This window comes from Rattus rattus, chromosome X, assembly GCF_011064425.1.
Source record: "Rattus rattus isolate New Zealand chromosome X, Rrattus_CSIRO_v1, whole genome shotgun sequence".
Lineage (NCBI taxonomy): Eukaryota > Metazoa > Chordata > Mammalia > Rodentia > Muridae > Rattus > Rattus rattus.
In genome coordinates, this window is record NC_046172.1 from 54807942 (window position 1) to 54825598 (window position 17657).

General features: G+C 40.4%; 1 protein-coding gene and 1 pseudogene across 1 annotated transcript in view; one reads left to right on the forward strand and one right to left on the reverse strand.

Moving 5' to 3' along the window:
* Positions 1-10437: 10437 nt before the first annotated feature.
* Positions 10438-11548, reverse strand: LOC116889179 (annotated as a pseudogene).
* Positions 11549-16524: 4976 nt separating this feature from the next.
* Positions 16525-17657, forward strand: part of Zc3h12b (zinc finger CCCH-type containing 12B) — a 35159-nt gene continuing 34026 nt past the window's right edge. The window contains 1 exon segment of the mRNA XM_032890025.1: positions 16525-17450. Coding sequence (XP_032745916.1) covers positions 16846-17450 — 605 coding nt within the window. The 5' untranslated portion in view covers positions 16525-16845.

Consider the following 17657-nt stretch of genomic DNA (forward strand, 5'->3'; position numbering starts at 1 on the left):
GAAGTTACGTATTGCCTGTAAACCCTACTGCTTGTTACTTCACTCTCTTTAGTGATCTTGACTGCCCAGGTAGGTGTCCTGAGCAGACTCAGTACTGCTCTGGAGCTGGAGTGACTGAGATGAACGATTTTCCTTGATGTGGGTATGTGGAGGGACTGGTGGTGGGGTCCTCTTATATGCCACTCAGCATGATGAACATTGCTTCAAGAGCTCCAGACACAAAGCCATGAGGGCTGGATGGAGACCCAGCAGAGACAGAAAAGGGAGAGGAAGTGACAAGAAGCAGAGAGAAGGGGCAGCAGGGGATAGGGCAGAGAAGCAAGGGAGCAAGATCCCAGGGCTGAGGAGAAGGTTCAGAGGTAGGCACCAGAGCAATGTGACCACCGACACAGATTCGTGGAAGAGGCAGAGAGCAAGCCAGGGGACCGGGTCCAGAAAAGTGGGGCTCTTGGAGAACAAGGGGAGACAGTGACAGCGACAACTGACAAATCTAGGAAAGGCAGAGGTTCTGAAATTAGGCAGCTGGGAAGATACTGGGAGTTCAAGGAGACCACTAAGGCATGTAAAAGGCTCTGGTAGATATGGGAGGCCCCAGAGAAGTGGGAAACCCTCGGGGAAATATGGCCTAGGTGGAGGTAACAGGAATCAGGGGCACATGAATCAAGAAGGACCCTCAGGGTGTATGGTAAGCTCTGGGGAGGCCTGACGGAGTGGAGTGTGTTCTGAAGGAGAGGCCCCAAAAGATCTAGGGAGTCCCGAAGAATGGGAGTGCCAGAACCTGTGGCTGTAATAGAGAGGAATGCGGGGAGAGGGGACCCAAGATCCTGGAGCGAGGGAGGGGCCGAGAGCTCAAGAGCAGAGACAGAGAGACAGTGAGCTAGGGAGAGACAAAGAGGGCTCAGCAGGGACACGGGCCCAGGACAAGAGGCCCGACAGAAGGATGGATGTGCTGGTGAGCTGGCAGATGGACAAACAGATGGGAAGATGGTGAGAGGGTTTTATTTAAATTAATCATTTTATTCATTTGCATTTCAAATGATATCCCCCTTCCCTTCCCAGTTACCCTTCTTCACAATCCCCATCCCATCACCCCAATCCCCTCCCCTTTGCCTCTATGAGGGTGCTCCTCCACTCATTCACTCATTCCCGACTCACCCCGGTAGCATCCCCCTACACTGGGGCATCAAGCCTTTCTACCCTCTCATTGATGTCAGATAAGGCTACCCTCTGCTACATATGTGTCTGGGATCCTGGCTCCCTCCATGTATACTCTTTGGTTGGTGGTTTAGTCCCTGGGAGCTCTGGGTTGTCCAGTTAGTTGATATTGTTCTTCTTATGGGATTGCAATCCCCTTCAGCTCCTTCAGTCCTTCCCCTAGCTCTTCCATTGGGGTCCCCAGGTTCATTCACATGGTTGGCTGTGAGTATCTGCATTTGTATTGGTCAAGTACTGGTAGAACCTCTCAGGGAACAACCCTATAAAGCTCCTGTCACCAAATACTTCTTGGCATCAGCAATAGTGTGTGTGGTGGGGGGTTGGTGTCTGCAGATGGGATGGATCCCTAGGTGGGCTGGTTGTTGAGAGGGGATGGATTGATGGATGGGTGAATGTATCATACCAATATTCTCTCATTTATTCCCCCTCTCATCCTCACTGAACACTTTCTTGTTACCTGTTCCTCCTTTTTTTCCTTTCTTTCCTTTTCTTTTCTTCTTCTGAATCCTTACTTCTTCCAAATGTTTCCTTCTTATTTGCAGGCATTTTAATAACCAACTGTGCTTAATTAAGGTTGTTTGCAGGAGCATTGGTAAGGGGTTATTTTTCATAGTGTGGCCAAATAACTGGCTACTGCACTAAGAAAATGATCAGCCCTTTCATGGTAGCCATTAACTACCCATGACTCCTTGAGGAGGGGTGGAGCCATCATGATACTTATTCATGATACAGAAAACTTGCACGTAAGATTGGACGCATTAGGAAGAAGGCTTCTTAACAATTCATGTCACTATTTTTGTTCAGAAAACTGAAAAAAAGGGCTGGAGAGATGGCTTAGCGGTTAAGAGCACCCGACTGCTCTTCCAGAGGTCGTGAGTTCAATTCCCAGCAACCACATGGTGGCTCACAACCATCTGTAAAGAGATCTGATGCCCTCTTCTGGTGTGTCTGAAGACAGCTACAGTGTACTTATATATAATAAATAAAATAAAAAAAAGAAAAGTGAAAAAAAAGTATGGAGCAGAAGTTATATAACACAAGCTTTACAGGTTCAAGTTAAGGCATTGTAGTAGAATTGGGAATAAACTGAACTGGCTGAAAGGGAGCCCAGGGTCTGATGCTGATTCTCACTGCAGTCTTGTATCCTAGTTGATCTATTCAAGACTTCAAAATAATAAGGCACAAGGTAGATGATTTACCTCTTGAAAATAACATGCTAACTTATGACATAAAAATTATTGCTTTACCACTACCCAAAGACTATACATGGACTGACCCTGGGCTCCAACCTCATAGGTAGCAATGAATACCCTAGTAAGAGCACCAGTGGAAGGGGAGGCCCTGGGTCCGGCCAAGCCTGACCCCCCGGGGAACGTGGTTGTGGGGGGGAGGGTGGTAAGGGGGGAGGAGGGGGGGGGGAACACCCATGTAGAAGGGGAGGGGGAGGGGCTAGGGGGATGTTGGCCCGGAAACCGGGAAAGGGAATGACAATAGAAATGTAAATAAGAAATACCATATTTAATAAAGATGAAAAAAATTATTGCTTTAAACTTAAAATGAACTTATGGAGCTAGTAACATATAATAAGTGTTTGGTTGAGTCTTGTTTTTGTTTGTTTGTTTGTTTGTTTGTTTTTGTTTTCAGAGCTGGGGACCGAACCCAGAGCCTTGCGCTTGCTAGGCAAGCGCTCTACCACTGAGCCAAATCCCCAACCCCTGTTTAGTTGAGTCTTTTGTGTGTGTGTGTGTGTGTGTGTTTAATCCTGCGTTTTTTTTTATTTTTTTTATTAATTTGAGTATTTCTTATGTACATTTCGAGTGTTATTCCTCTCCGTTTCTCAGGCCAACATCCCCCTAACCCCTTTCCCTCCCCTTCTTTATGGGTGTTCCTCCCCATCCTCCCCCATTGCCGCCCTCCCCCCAACAATCACGCTCACTGGGGGTTCAGTCTTAGCAGGACCAAAGGCTTTCCCTTCCACTGGTGATCTTACTAGGATATTCATTGCTACCCATGAGGTTAGAGTCCAGGGTCAGTCCATGTATAGTCTTTAGGTAGTGGCTTAGTCCCTGAAGCTCTGGCTGCTTTGGCATTGCTTGTTCATAAGGGTCTCAGCCCCTTCAAGCTTTCTTCCAGTTCTTTTCTCTGATTCTCTTCAATGTGGGTCCTGCTTCAGTTCAGTGGTTTGCTGCTGGCAGTTGCCTCTGTATTTGCTGTATTCTGGCTGTGTCTCAGGAGAGATCTACATCCTGCTCCTGTCTGCCTGCACTTCTTTAGCTTTCATCCATCTTGTCTAATCTAATTGGGTGGCTGTATATGTATGGGCCACGTCTTGTGGGTGCAGGCTCTGAATGGGTGTTCCTTCTGCGTCTGTTTTCAATCTTTGCCTCTATTCTGCCAAGGCATGGCTCTTGTTCTTTAAAAGAAGGGAGGACGTATCTTCAGATTTTCTGATCATCCGTCAGTTGAGTCTTTAAGAAGACAATTTTTGCTGGGTAACTCCTGTTTATGATCTAGGACATGAACTATTGCTTTAAACACATGAATTTGTTGTTAAAATATAAAACAAAAAGTATGGTCGTCTTTATCCCCACTTAGGATCGGTATCGAGTGCCTCGCAAGATATCTGCTAGGATATCTTAGTTCTCTGCCAGCAGCTTCTCACCTGCTTTGCTCCATCCCATATCACACTGCCGGAGGCTCTCTGAGCCTGGCAGCAATGTTCCACCTATCTATTCCTCAAGGCAGGTTTCCCATGCCAGAACACACATCCTAACTCTATGGTGGCCTCAGACCAGCCTCTCATAATCCATTACACTTAAATCCACACATGAAAGAGCACACAACACAATAACCTTTTGACCTAACTGGTAAGATATAATTGCCCACCTAAACATACAAAGCCCAGTACCATCCATCCCTTAAGAACATTCATAACAACCTGTAAATACACAAAGTGGAATCTTAGCATCACCTGCCATATTGTCCTGCCACAGCTTCTCTCCATGTCCCTCCTCTCTGTCTCTCTCTCTCTCTCTCTTTCTATCCCAGTCTCCTCCTCTTTCTTCAAACTTTTCTCCCCCCATCCTTCCTTCCCTCATCCAATGACAGGCCTTCTTATCCCAGGTACCTGCCCTCACCTGTATTTTTACAAATTAAATGGGGAGAAGGTTCCTGTAGTCACCTGAGTCCTGAGGCATGTGACTAGGCAGCCATCCTTAGCAGTGAAGTTAGCATCAAAATACAGATAACTCCAGGGCAAACCATAAATACGAATTTATAAATATAAAAATGCTTTAGAAAACCAGCATGGTCAATTATCCCAGAAATAGAAACCAATAACACAATAAAGCATAGGTGTAGCCTTCAGCTTCAGCTTCATCCAATATGTATTTGTGTGTCTCTGTATATGCCTGAACTTTTCTCTTTTCTTTTGTTTTTCTTTTTCTCTGGCTCTTGCTTAGCCAGTGAGGGCCTGAGTCAGGAGCAATCAACCCAAGTAACAAATTCTTTTTTCCCTACTGCTATCAGCAGGAATTTATTTGCCAGTAGCCAGCAGCTTCTGGCCCAACAAGAAAGAGTTGTTGCCAGAAGACACCATCTTCTGGCCCTAAAGGAAATAGAGAGTTAATCCCAAAAATCATCAGCTTTTTGGTCTCTGTTGCCATGTTTTCATCACCATTCTTCACTGGCTTCCCTGAGGCCTAGATGCTGAACTGGACATCAACACATAGGATCATCCTATAGTTGGGTGGACCACAAATTGATAGGTATCCTCATTTAAAAAAGGTGGAAATTTAGAAACCTATGAGTACAGTTGAAGATTAAAAACTTCTTTTGGTAATCCAGTGAAAGATGAGTCAGAATAAGAAAAATTAGATTCAATTCCAAAGAGAGATATAAAGGAAGATTGAAAATTCAGACAGATAAGATGACCAAAAAGTAAGAAGAAAAAGAAAGATTCAATGAAAAAAAATAAGTAAGGGAAGCCAACCATAGCTCCAACTCTGTGGGTCTCCAGAATGAGGAGAAGCAGAAGTTTCATTCGGAAGATAGGCTTGTGGGTATGTGATGGTTAATGTTAACTGTCAGGTTGCCAAACTCTATAATTATCTAGGCTGTTGTCTTCTAAGCATATCTGTTCAAAATCTTCTTGCTTGTTCTAATTGATATGGAAAGTCCTACCCACTACTGGAGGGCACCATTCTCTAGGCAGGAGATCCTGTATTCACTCCTCATATCTAACTCTGGACATAATGCAACCCAACTGCTTTAAAGCTCCTGCCACTGTGACTTCCCTTCCATAATGGACTGTAACATAAACTATGAGCTAAAACAAACTTCGTTCTCCCTTAAGTTGCCTTTCTCAGAGCATTTTTATTTCTTTTTCTTTTTTTCGGAGCTGAGGACCAAACCCAGGGCCTTGTGCTTGCTAGGCAAGCACTCTACCGCTGAGCTAAATCCCCAAACCCTCTCAGAGCATTTTTATCATAGCAACAGGAAACAAAATTAAGATGGAATCCTAGTGAAAACACTTGTACTCCTACCCAAAACACAACCCACAACTGTCAAAACCCTCAAATTCAATTGCAAGTTCCGATAAGGCAGTGATTCTGCCAGCAGATGGGTTAGCAGTAAAAGTGAAATCCCACTATGTCATTTTATATAACTTGGTATGAGGGCAGTGGATGGGCACTAAAATAGGAATTTGTTTAAAAACTGACTACTCCAGGCTCAAAGTATTATCATTAAGTCAGGAAGTCAAAGTTTAGCTGGCCACCGCCCCTAGAACATACCTGAGAGATAGTTGCAGAGAACAAGATTGATAGACAAACCTAAAAAAGCAGATGTCAAAAATTACAGCCTATGCAAGTGAAGTGCATAGGAAAAATACCTTTACTTCAGTGGCTTAGAACAAACCCCCTAACCGTGGACTTTAATATCCCTGAACAGCAGATAAATCAACCTCTGGAGGCATCTACATTCGTTTTACCACTGTAGAGTCTGAAAACTCTAAAACTACAACAGACTCCTTGAAACCCATAGCACCGTCCTCACAGCAGGTTGATGAATATTTAGAACAGGTAATTTGTTTGTACTGACCTCAGTGCTGTGACACAACCTGAGGCACCTCTAAAGAATGGAGAACCCTGAGTCCACAGACTTAAAGTTAACTATATTTAGCAGAGAATTTAATTTTTATTTTTATTTTTTGAGATATCCAGGCTAGCCTCGAGTGGCTCACGACGCAATCAAAGTTGACCTTGAACTCCTGCTCCTCCTTCCTCCGCCTTCCAAATGCTGAAATTACATGCACATGCTACCAGGCCTAATACATCCAATGTTAGGGATTTATGCAGAGTTGGGAAGCTACAAAAGCATTGTCAGCTCTGACGTATATCCTTATCCCCAGCATCAGTAATGTGAAACAGTTCAGAAGCCCAACAATCCCTCCCTACCACGTGCATATAACTGTCAGTGTCAAACTTTCAGTAACTTCCCCCAACACACATCTTAATTTGCCTTTTATGCTTCCCATATTGTTGTGGTTTTTTTTTTTGCCATACTTACGCTATGACTTTTCCTGTAGCACATTATTAAAACTTGAATGTCTTTATAACTTATTGCCCTTTATATTTTATTTTATCTTTGTTTCTTAGTTCTTTTATTAGGTAAACATTTTTCTTCTCGTTCCTTTTTTTAAACTTTGTTGGTCCATTTTCATCTATTCCTATTATAATTTTAGTAGTACTTCAACTGTAGTTTATTGTTTATTTTTAAAAGCCTTATTTTTCCCATGTTCATATATGTTTCATCATATTTGGACTTTCTGTGTTTTCTTCATTAATTTATTTATTTACGTGAAGGTTTCCTGATGTTGGTTGCTGAATCCTAGGCTCAGATGATCCTTTGACTCTCCACTTCTTCTGTAGCCGAGACCACAGACAGCAGGACAAGGTTGGAAGAATTCACAGAAAAAAAATCAGGGAATAGGGGGGAGGAGCATCAATCATTCAACCTACATTAGAAAAAAATTACACGTAAACACAACAAATGAGAGAAAAAGAACAAAATACCAAGAGAGAGACTCTATTTCCTTTTGTAATTTCTATAGTATCTTTTATTTTCCCTTCCCTTCCCTAACAGTCATATCCACTACTTCCTTCCCTTCCATTATTTAAACTTGCCTGTATGTAGTGTACCTTTTGTCTATACCCTTCATTTATTTCATTCATTTAATATATTCACATTTCTCCAAATAATTTTATCTTTAGAGGCACTACACTCTGTTAGTTTTGCCATTTTAATTACCTTACTAGGTAACAGGATTGCTATGTTTTCATACATCTTTAGTTTGGGTTAATTTCAATACCCTCTGGTCCTCCATCTCCACGTCCCCAGGCCTCCCTGAAATCTGTATACCACCAGTATTTCCCCTTCAACTTTCATATCACATATACACTACTATTCCCTCACTTAAAGCCCCTGTTACTCCCTTTCTTGGGCTCCACACAGACTGTTGCATAAATAAACGCATATAAAATTTAGAAGTTAGCATCTGCCTATGAGACAAATCATGTTATTTTGTCTCCCTGAACCTTATTTAACATGGTATGTTCCAGTTCCAAATTGGTTTTGTGTGTTCTGCTACAAAAAAGTATGTTATGTTTTTATCAATAAGGCCTTATCATTTATTCACTCTGGGCAACCAAGAGCAAGGGCAATAACATGCTATTATGAAAGTCTTTGGTGCCTTCCTAATCAATAACTTGTAGGGCAGTATCCCATGCCTAGCACTTAGATACTTTTTAGATGTTCTTTAATAATCTATATTCATCCCACACAGAGTAATTCTGTTCAAAGTTTTTTGGAAGAGGGTATATTTTGAAATTAACTTGCTAATTGACATGCATTCTTACAAAACAATCATCAAGTGACTTAGCCACTTGAAGACAATCAAGATTACTATTCATTGTTTCTGGATAGTTCTATCCTATATGACTTCCCCATAGGAAATGTCCTATTGGACATTTCTTTTAGCACTTAACTCTTTTAGTTTAATAAACATGGCAAGATGATTCTATTCCCAGTGGGTATTGTGTACCACATTTTTAAATGAATTAAAGTAAAACTGAGCATGGAAAACGGCTCTGTGCAAATGCAAACTGGATGAATTTTTTTTGTTACAAAACGAAAGGATTATAGCTAGGGAGAAGAAAGTAGAGAACTGACCTTTTGGCTTGATGAAATTTCCATGAGATGATATTTGGAATTTTTGCCAGCATATGTTTCCCTGCTGCTTTAGTTCAGTTGCAAATGATCACTGATTCACTTGTATTTATTTTTTTTGCTGTTTTGAAGCATTGATTCCAGGTCAGCCTCCTGAGTGCCAGGAATACATGCTAGATCACCTAGTTTTAATTACATTCTTAACAAATTATAGGTATCTGGTGGCAAACCTCTTGGTTTCTAAAGCAAATTAATCCAGTTCTACAATTTCACCCAACTAATTTGATTTTCAAAACTAAAATAGCATTTGATTATTCATAATTTTCTTCAACTTGATAACAATGAAATATAACAACTTTTTTTTAATCTTTATTAACTTGAGTATTATTTACATTTCGATTGTTATTCCCCTTCCCGGTTTCCAGGCCAACATCCTCCTAACCCCTCCCCTTCCCCTTCTTTTTGGGTTTTCTCCTTCCCATCCTCCCCCCATTACCACCCTCCCCACAACAATCACTGGGGGTTCAGTCTTGGCAGGACCAAGGGCTTCCCCTTCCACTGGTGCTCTTACTAGGATATTCATTGCTACCTATGAGGTTGGAGCCCCAGGTCAGCCCATGTATAGTCTTTGGGTAGTGGCTTAGTCCCTGGAAGCTCTGGTTAGCATTGTTGTTCATATGGGGTCTCAAGCCCCTTCAAGCTCTTCCAGTCCTTTCTCTGATTCCTTCAGCGGGGGTCCCGTTCTCAGTTCAGTGGTTTGCTGCTGGCATTCGCCTATGTATTTGCTGTATTCTGGCTGTGTCTCTCAGGAGAGATCTACATCCGGTTCTTGTCGGCCTGCACTTCTTTGCTTCATCCATCTTATCTAGTTTGGTGGCTGTATATGCATGGGCCACATGTGGGGCAGGCTCTGAATGGGTGTTCCTTCTGCCTCTGTTCTAAACTTTGCCTCCCTATTCCCTTCCAAGGGTGTTCTTGTTCCCCTTTTAAAGAAAGAGTGAAGCATTCACATTTTGGTCATCCTTCTTGAGTTTCATGATAACAACTCTTTTTAATTCCTGCTACAAATGGTAGCTAAAACATCATTTGAATTCTTCTCGCATTCATGATCCTTTCAAAGCCATGCTCAGTGTTTTCATTTATCATTCCTCATTAGTAGTATTAACATGTGATGTTGACCAAATCATTCTATCAAATTGATCTTCATGTGTTTATACTTTTAAAGACCTTTTATTGTCCAGGAGTTGTTACTATTTTCCTTAAAGCTCCACAGCCTTCTACATAATTAACCACTTAGGCACAATTTATATTCAGATACTCATTTTTTCTGTCTATATCAAATCCTCATATAAAAACAACAGAATCTGTCACTCTAATAGCTATTTTTGGTTGTCGACTTGACTACACCTGGAATTGACTAAAACCCAAAATCGGAGGGCATGCCTGTGAGAGATTTTATCTATTTCTTATCTGAATCTTTGAGGTAGGAAGACATATCTTTTTTTTTAACACTTACAAGCAATTTTATTGAGACATAGCCATACCTGCTGGTTTATACACATAATTGTGACAGGTTACATCAGTGGTTCTCAACCTTCCTAGTGCTGCAACCTTTTAGTACTATTCATGTGGTGACCCCAAACATAAATTTATTCTTTTGCTACTTTGGAACTGTGATTTTGCTACTGTTCTGAACCGTAATGTAAAAATATCTGTGTTTTCCAGTGGACCCACAGGTTGAGGACTACTGGACTAGAAGGTCCTCTTAAGAGTCTAAACATTGGCCAGATACCACTCTTGGTGAAAATGCAGACAGAAATACTTTATAATGAGATTCACTGTAATTCGTAACTTTATTAAGAAGGAACCGATGTCAGCACTGCTATGTAAATAATGACAAAGATCAAGGGAAACACATCAGGGATTATGTAGACAGTAATATAGATTGTCCTTTATATAATCAATGTATAATAGTTAAGGAAACTTTAATCCTTATTAAGCAAACATTTTTGCATACACTGCCTTTCTTTATCTTTCTGTGCTTTTATCATTTGTTTGACTTTAAGCAATTCTGCCTGATAGCTTTATCTCCTGGGCTCTCTCCTGCGCCTTCCTAAGATCAGCCAATGCTTGATCATATTCTTTCAATCCTTGCCATCCTTGCACTTTTCGGTATAGTGCTTTAGTGTTTGAAGGGTCCATTTCAAGAGCCTCCAAGCAACTGTCAATCGCCCCTGCCAATTTGACATCTTCAAGTTACAAGCACCAACATTCAGCCGCACACAACTTAAGGCTCTAGGCTGCAGTCTGGATAGATCTGCTTTCTCAGTAACAGCCTTTGAACTATCCACGTGCCTTAAAACCTTCGTATATTTTTTAATAGCCATCTCCCAGTTCTGAGACTTGAAAAAAAGTATTTCCAATGTTTTTTAAGTCTTCAGATATTAATAAAATTTTATCTACATCCTTTAAGTCTGTCTCTGCATCCTCGGGGAAATCCGGATGACTATTACCAGAGCCGTCTTTGGGGAATATTCCTCAGTCATCCCCTTCCTTCAGTTCTCCACATTCTGCAATAACACAGAGTTTGGCAGGTTCTTCACCATTCACGTCTCCATTTTCAAGCATCCTTGCCACAACTCGTCCTTTTATTACTTGACCACATACCACATGCTTCCCATCCACATGAGGAGCTGGACCTGTTGGGATAAAGAACTGAGAACCATTTGTATTGGGGCCTGCATTTGCCATGCTCCGCAAACCCTCTGGGTCATGCTTATAATGAAAATTCTCATCTTCAAATTTTTCACCATAAATATTCTCCACTTGTCCCATTCTGATTTGAGAAGTCTCCACTCTGAATCATAAATTTCTTAATAATTCGGTGGAAAGAACAACCTTTAAAATGCAGAGGTTTCCCAGCTGTCCATCCAGTGCCCTTTTCTCCTGTACACAATGCACGAAAGTTTTCTGCAGTTTTAGGAACAATATCTGCAAACAATTCTAAAACAATTCGTCCAACTCTCTCCCCACTGATGTCCACATCAAAGAAGACTCGCAGGTTCATGGAATTGGAGGGCTTGGCTGCTGGGGATGGGTGGGACATCTTCACTGCAGGTGCTGGAAAGCAGGACACTAGTGCCTCATGCATGAGAGGGGCTCAGACAGGAAGACATATCTTTAATCCAGATATTTAATACAGATTAATCTGGACCATGCTACTGGAAGCCTGTGGTAGACTATGGGGACTTTTGAAGTTGGACTAGCTGTTTTACATTATGATAAAGCTATAAACCTATGGGGGTCAGGAGTTTAATGTGGTGGTTTGAGTAAGAATGGCCTCCATAGGCTATGTGCTGGCTGATTAGGATGTGTGGCCTTGTTAGGGTAGGTTTGGCTTTGTTAGAGAAAGTGTATCACTAGGGGTGGGCTTTGGAGTTTCAGAAGCCCAAGCCAGGTCCAGAGGCTCTCTCTTTCTGCTGCTTTGGGATCAAGATATAGAACTATTAGCTACGTCTTTGGCACAGTGACGGCCTGTGTGCTACCATGTTCCCCACCATGATGGTGGACTAAACTTCAGAAATTGTAAGCCCCAATTATTTTCTTTTTATAAGAGTTGCCTTGGTCATGATGTTTCTTCAAAACAATAGAACCCTGACCAAGACAGTCACGGTATTTTTTCAAATATTTATTTATTTTTATTTTATGTGCATGAGTGTTTGCCTTTGTGTTTATTTGTTCACTGATTGAATGCCTATGGAGGTTAGAAGAAGGCATCCAAACCCCTGGAACTGGAGTTACAGGTGGCTGTGAGTAACCATGTGGACACTGGTATCAAACACGATACGAGAATGAAGGGATTTTACTAATAGTTACACCAAAATAATAGGCACAGACAGAGATGTCCCAGGAAAACGTGTATGTATGCTTGCAAACTTCTTAAGATAAGACAGCAGAAGTGTATATCTCTTCATTCATAGGAACAGTGTTAGATGATGTGTTAAGCCCCAGGGTTTAAAAGACCAATCAAAACTGGATCTTTAGCCAAAGAACTCAAAAATAGATTTTAAAAAGTGACTACAGGGCTGGAGAGATGGCTCAGGGGTTAAGAGCACTGACTGCTCTTCTAGAGGTTGTGAGTTCAAATCTCAGCAACTACATGGTGGGTCACAATCATCTGTAATGGGATCCGATGCCCTCTTTTGATGTATCTGAAGACAGCTACAGTGTACTTACATATAATAAATAAATAAATCTTTTTAAAATAGTGACTAGAAAGAGCATTAGAAGGTATTGAAAGAGCATACTGTAGATGTAACTAACATAGCAGTGGTTATTACAGCATTAATCAAAGGAAGAATCAGAAATACAAGGTCATCACCAGCTATATATCAAGTTATATATAAGGGACACAGGGCATCCTGTCTCAAAATATCATTTTATAAATATATATTTATATATATGGAGAGAGGGGAGGAGCATTTGGGGGAGGAAGGGAGCAGAGGTAAGGAATTAGAGAAAAAGACAGAATAAAGGTGGCCCACACATATACAGCCACCAAACTAGATAAGATGGATGAAGCAAAGAAGTGCAGGCTGACAGGAACCGGATGTAGATCGCTCCTGAGAGACACAGCCAGAATACAGCAAATACAGAGGAGAGAATGCCAGCAGCAAACCACTGAACTGAGAATAGGACCCCCGTTGAAGGAATCAGAGAAAGAACCGGAAGAGCTTGAAGGGGCTCGAGACCCCTTATGAACAACAATGCCAACCAACCAGAGCTTCCAGGGACTAAACCACTACCCAAAGACTATACATGGACTGACCCTGGGCTCCAACCTCATAGGTAGCAGTGAATAGCCTAGTAAGAGCACCAGTGGAAGGGGGAAGCCCTTGGTGCCAAGACTGAACCCCAGTGAACGTGATTGTTGGGGGAGGGCGGTAATGGGGGGAGGATTGAGAGGGAAGCCCATATAGAAGTGGAAGGGGAGGGGTTAGGGGGATGTTGGCCTGGAAACCAGGAAAGGGAATAACATTTGAAATGTAAATAAGAAATACTCAAGTTAATAAGGATGGAGAAAAAAAGAAGAAAAAGAAAAAATTATCTAACCAAATGAGACACTTGTCTTTAAGTCAGTGTTGCCTGGTACTAGAGGAGACAAGGTCGAGCTAGCTATTAGCCAGTCCTAGTTTGAGAGTGTTCCTCTTTGACACCTTTTAGTCACTCACTGTATTGTTCTTGTTATTCCTTAGAGTAACTTATTTTAGAGACTATTTTGGATATTTTATTTTCTTGTGTTTTCATTTGGATTCCCTTTAATTTGTAGTCCACGATAATGTTAATATTAAATTTACATGTTCGTGAAAACAAACTGTTTGAAATTCTGTTTCTCCTTCACAAAATTATTATTTCACCACTTCCTTTAAATAAAGTATGAAAGATCAAAAAAAGGAGGGATGAATGTGTACAAAGTACATATAATGTGTGACTGTGTATGCAGGGGAGTGTACAATTTTATATAATATATAAAATACATGTTAGGTAAAATCCAATATAAGAGAGCATTATGAAATATTAAATTGTATTTTACCTAAAAATAATTTAACAATGAATATATGTATAATTTGTTTCAGGTTCCATTCTGAAACAAAAATATATGTGGCATATACCAATACAAGATATAGGACAAATAACAGTTTTCTTAAAGTTCTTTAATAATTTTAAAGGTTGGTCCGAGTTTCTACAAGTTATTTTTCTCCTACTTTAAGTGAGAAAATTTGCAATGACTAATGGTTTCAGTAAGAGTTTCTGGTCTAGGTAGTATTTTCTGCTAGTTTAATCGTGTTACATGTCTTTATGAACTTGGTGGAAATTTTCACAGGATGTCAATGTAAGTCCTAATAGAAGAGGATAAGCAAAATACTATATAGTATATCATCTAAGAGAAAGAAAATTGCTTTTTTATGCCTACTTAATATGTGCACAAAATAAATATGAAGTCCCATAAATGGTTTTTAAAGCGATTTGGGGGTTTTTAATCAGCACCTTTGTACACTAGATATTATTCTGGTGAGAACAAAATATAAGTCAATAAATGCACAAATTACAAAGGAAATCAATTAAAAGTTTTAACAACCCAATAAACAGGTAAGCAAAATTAAAATTGCTATCATTGTATTGGGTAATTAACTAAGGGAAAGCTTTTGAGACAGAATCCCACAGTGTAGACCAGGCTTGCCTTGAACACATGGAAATATTTCTGTATCAGGCTCCAAGAGCTGGAAGTAGGAGCATGAGCCACAATGCCCAGCAAAAAGAAAAAAATTAAAGCCAAAAGTACTAGTGAAGATACTGGAAAAGTCATTACATACTTCCTTAATATCAGTACTAGTGAAGATACTGGAAAAGTCATTACATACTTCCTTAATATCAGTACTAGTGAAGATACTGGAAAAGTCATTACATACTTCCTTAATAGCAGTTAGGAAATATCATTTTTGTATGAATGTTTCCAGATATGAATCCCAAAGTAAGACAAACAAAACAACAAAAAAAAAAAAAAAAAGAAAAGAAAAGAAAACCCGGCTGTGACACTGTTAAAACTATGTGTAGCTTTTCTTCTTGCTTGTATAAATAGAATTGAAATGATTTGGAAGTTTCTAGTTTATTGGTTACATGGATGGATAACCTTGTTTTGTATTAGTGAGCACAGCTGATGCTTGAAAATAATTTCCCATGCTCACAGCCCTTACAGTCTTGCTCCATTTTCCTTTATGTAAGAACACTTAAAGAAAAAGCGGTCATGAATTCGAAAGAGCAAGATAGGCTACATGGGAGAAGACAAGGAGTAAAGAAAATGAAATCATAATCTCAAAAAATAAAAATATTGAAATAAACCAACAACTGGGTACGTCTGGTTATACGTGCCTTTGAGCCCAGAACTGGGCAGATAGAGGCTTAGAGATTTCTGTGAGTTTAAGGTCATCCTGGTCTACATAACAAGTTCAAGGCTAGTCAAGCTACATGGTGAGAACCTTTTCAAAAATGAAATAAAGATGGAATATGAAAACAGCTCTGAAAAAGATGTAGTAACTTACATTTATAGTTTTGCTACTCAGGAGGCTGAGCCAGAGGATTTCTATGAGTTCAAGGCCAGCCTGGACTACAGTGTGAGACACTGTCTCAAAGAAAAACTTGCAGGCTGTGAAATCTGCTGCTACCTTTTTGTGTGTTGAGAATTTACTGCATTCTACTGACTTTTCTAAGCACTCTTTTCATGTATTCCTTACAATTATTCTGTGAGATATCAATTAACACCTTCACATCACACAGAAGAAAAACTCAAATCCCAAAAGAGGAAAAAGTAGAATTGAGAACTGCCAGGACAGGTGAAGTGTGTGTATGAGAAGTTAGAAATAAAATTGCATCTAATCCTTTTCTGTAATTAATATTTTAATGTTTATCAATTAAGTTGAGTTAATATTTTTTTCTCTATTTTACAGGGTCTCCCTCTGTTGCCTATGGGGAGGGGTATCTCTCCCAAGGCTCAAGGGAACCTCCTGTCTTGGCCTCCTGAATTGATGGGACTTGAGGTATGCATCACTATGCATAGCTGGTTTGCTCCTTTTGTTTGCCACTTCTAATGAGTAAAAGAGGTGTCAGATAGAGTAAAGAATGAGTTTGCACACACACACACACACACACACACACACACACACTTTCTCACATCTAGAACATGTCTTTGTAATGTTTCCCTTGCATGATACTTTAGTTGTCTGAAAACGATTTTAATCTCTATTCAATTTCCCTAGAGGATGAGATTCTTAGTATTTTGTGAACAGTAATGAGGAGGGTATGCTTTTCAGGAATAGATTGCAGTCTTAACAAGATAGATCTGGTGCGTATTTAGAAATACTTTCCTAGGAAAAAGCAAGAAAAAGAGTCTTGTCAACACAGACAACACACACACACACACACACACACACACACACACAAATAGAATGAAATTTCTCTCAAATTTGTAATAATAACTATATCTGTGGTTTCAGGTTTCAAGGGTTATAGTTTTATTACCCCTACTGAAATTTCATCTAGAACTATTGAAATTAATGACTCTTTACACCATTGTCAACAGAAAGTCAAATTTGAGAGCATCTGTAATTTCTGAGGGAAAAACTGTGTAGTCTGTCTGTGTTTTTCCCAGAATGGTACTGTATATGATTATGCCATATGTGTTTATTTGTAGAGACCGCTAACATCTGAACATACAAAACCCAACAGACAAACTCTGGCACCATTGCTCCCCCAGCATTCTACTCTAGAGGAATGCCACTGCACATGGATTCCAAGCAGGTTAAAAAGAAAAGTAGTTGATTAGATCTCAGAGCACCAGTGAACGGGATGACGGCCACGGCTGCAGTGGAGACACCAAAAATGGAGAAGAGTGCTTCCAAGGAAGAGAAGCACCAGCCAAAGCAGAAGGGCGGCACAGACCGAGACAATGCTGATCCTGAGGAATGGGTGACCTCTGAGAGTGACCCTGAATCGATGAGCTTTAAGAGTGGCCACAACAGCACCCAATCTGCAGATATTCAGTTGAAGAAGAAAGAGATGCCCTCCAAGCCACATCGCCCGCTCTGTCGGTCACCCTGCCTGGACCGGCCAAGCTTCTCCCAGAGCAGCATTTTACAGGATGGGAAGCTAGACTTGGAGAAAGAATACCAAGCCAAGATGGATTTCGCTCTAAAGTTGGGCTATGCAGAAGAACAAATTCAATCAGTGCTTAATAAACTAGGCCCAGAATCCCTTATTAATGATGTATTAGCAGAGCTTGTGAGACTTGGAAACAAAGGTGATTCCGAAGCACAAGTCAACTTGAGTCTGTTATTGCCCCGAGGAGCTAGCTCCAGAGAGATTGCGAGCCCTGAATTGTCTCTTGAAGATGAAATAGACAATAGTGATAATTTAAGACCAGTTGTTATAGATGGAAGTAATGTGGCAATGAGGTAAGCCTCGAGAATTTTTTCCTCTCCTTCTAAAACAGTCTTCTATTACAAAGCACCAAAAGAAGTTCCTTGTTGTTTGTGTCTTGCATTCCCATAGATGAGCAAAGTTTAGCATTATCCTTCCCTTACCTTTTCATTCTCCTTTGGAATTAGTACCAATTTATCTTCAAGTATTTTTAACAAAACATTAGATATTAGTGATGCTTC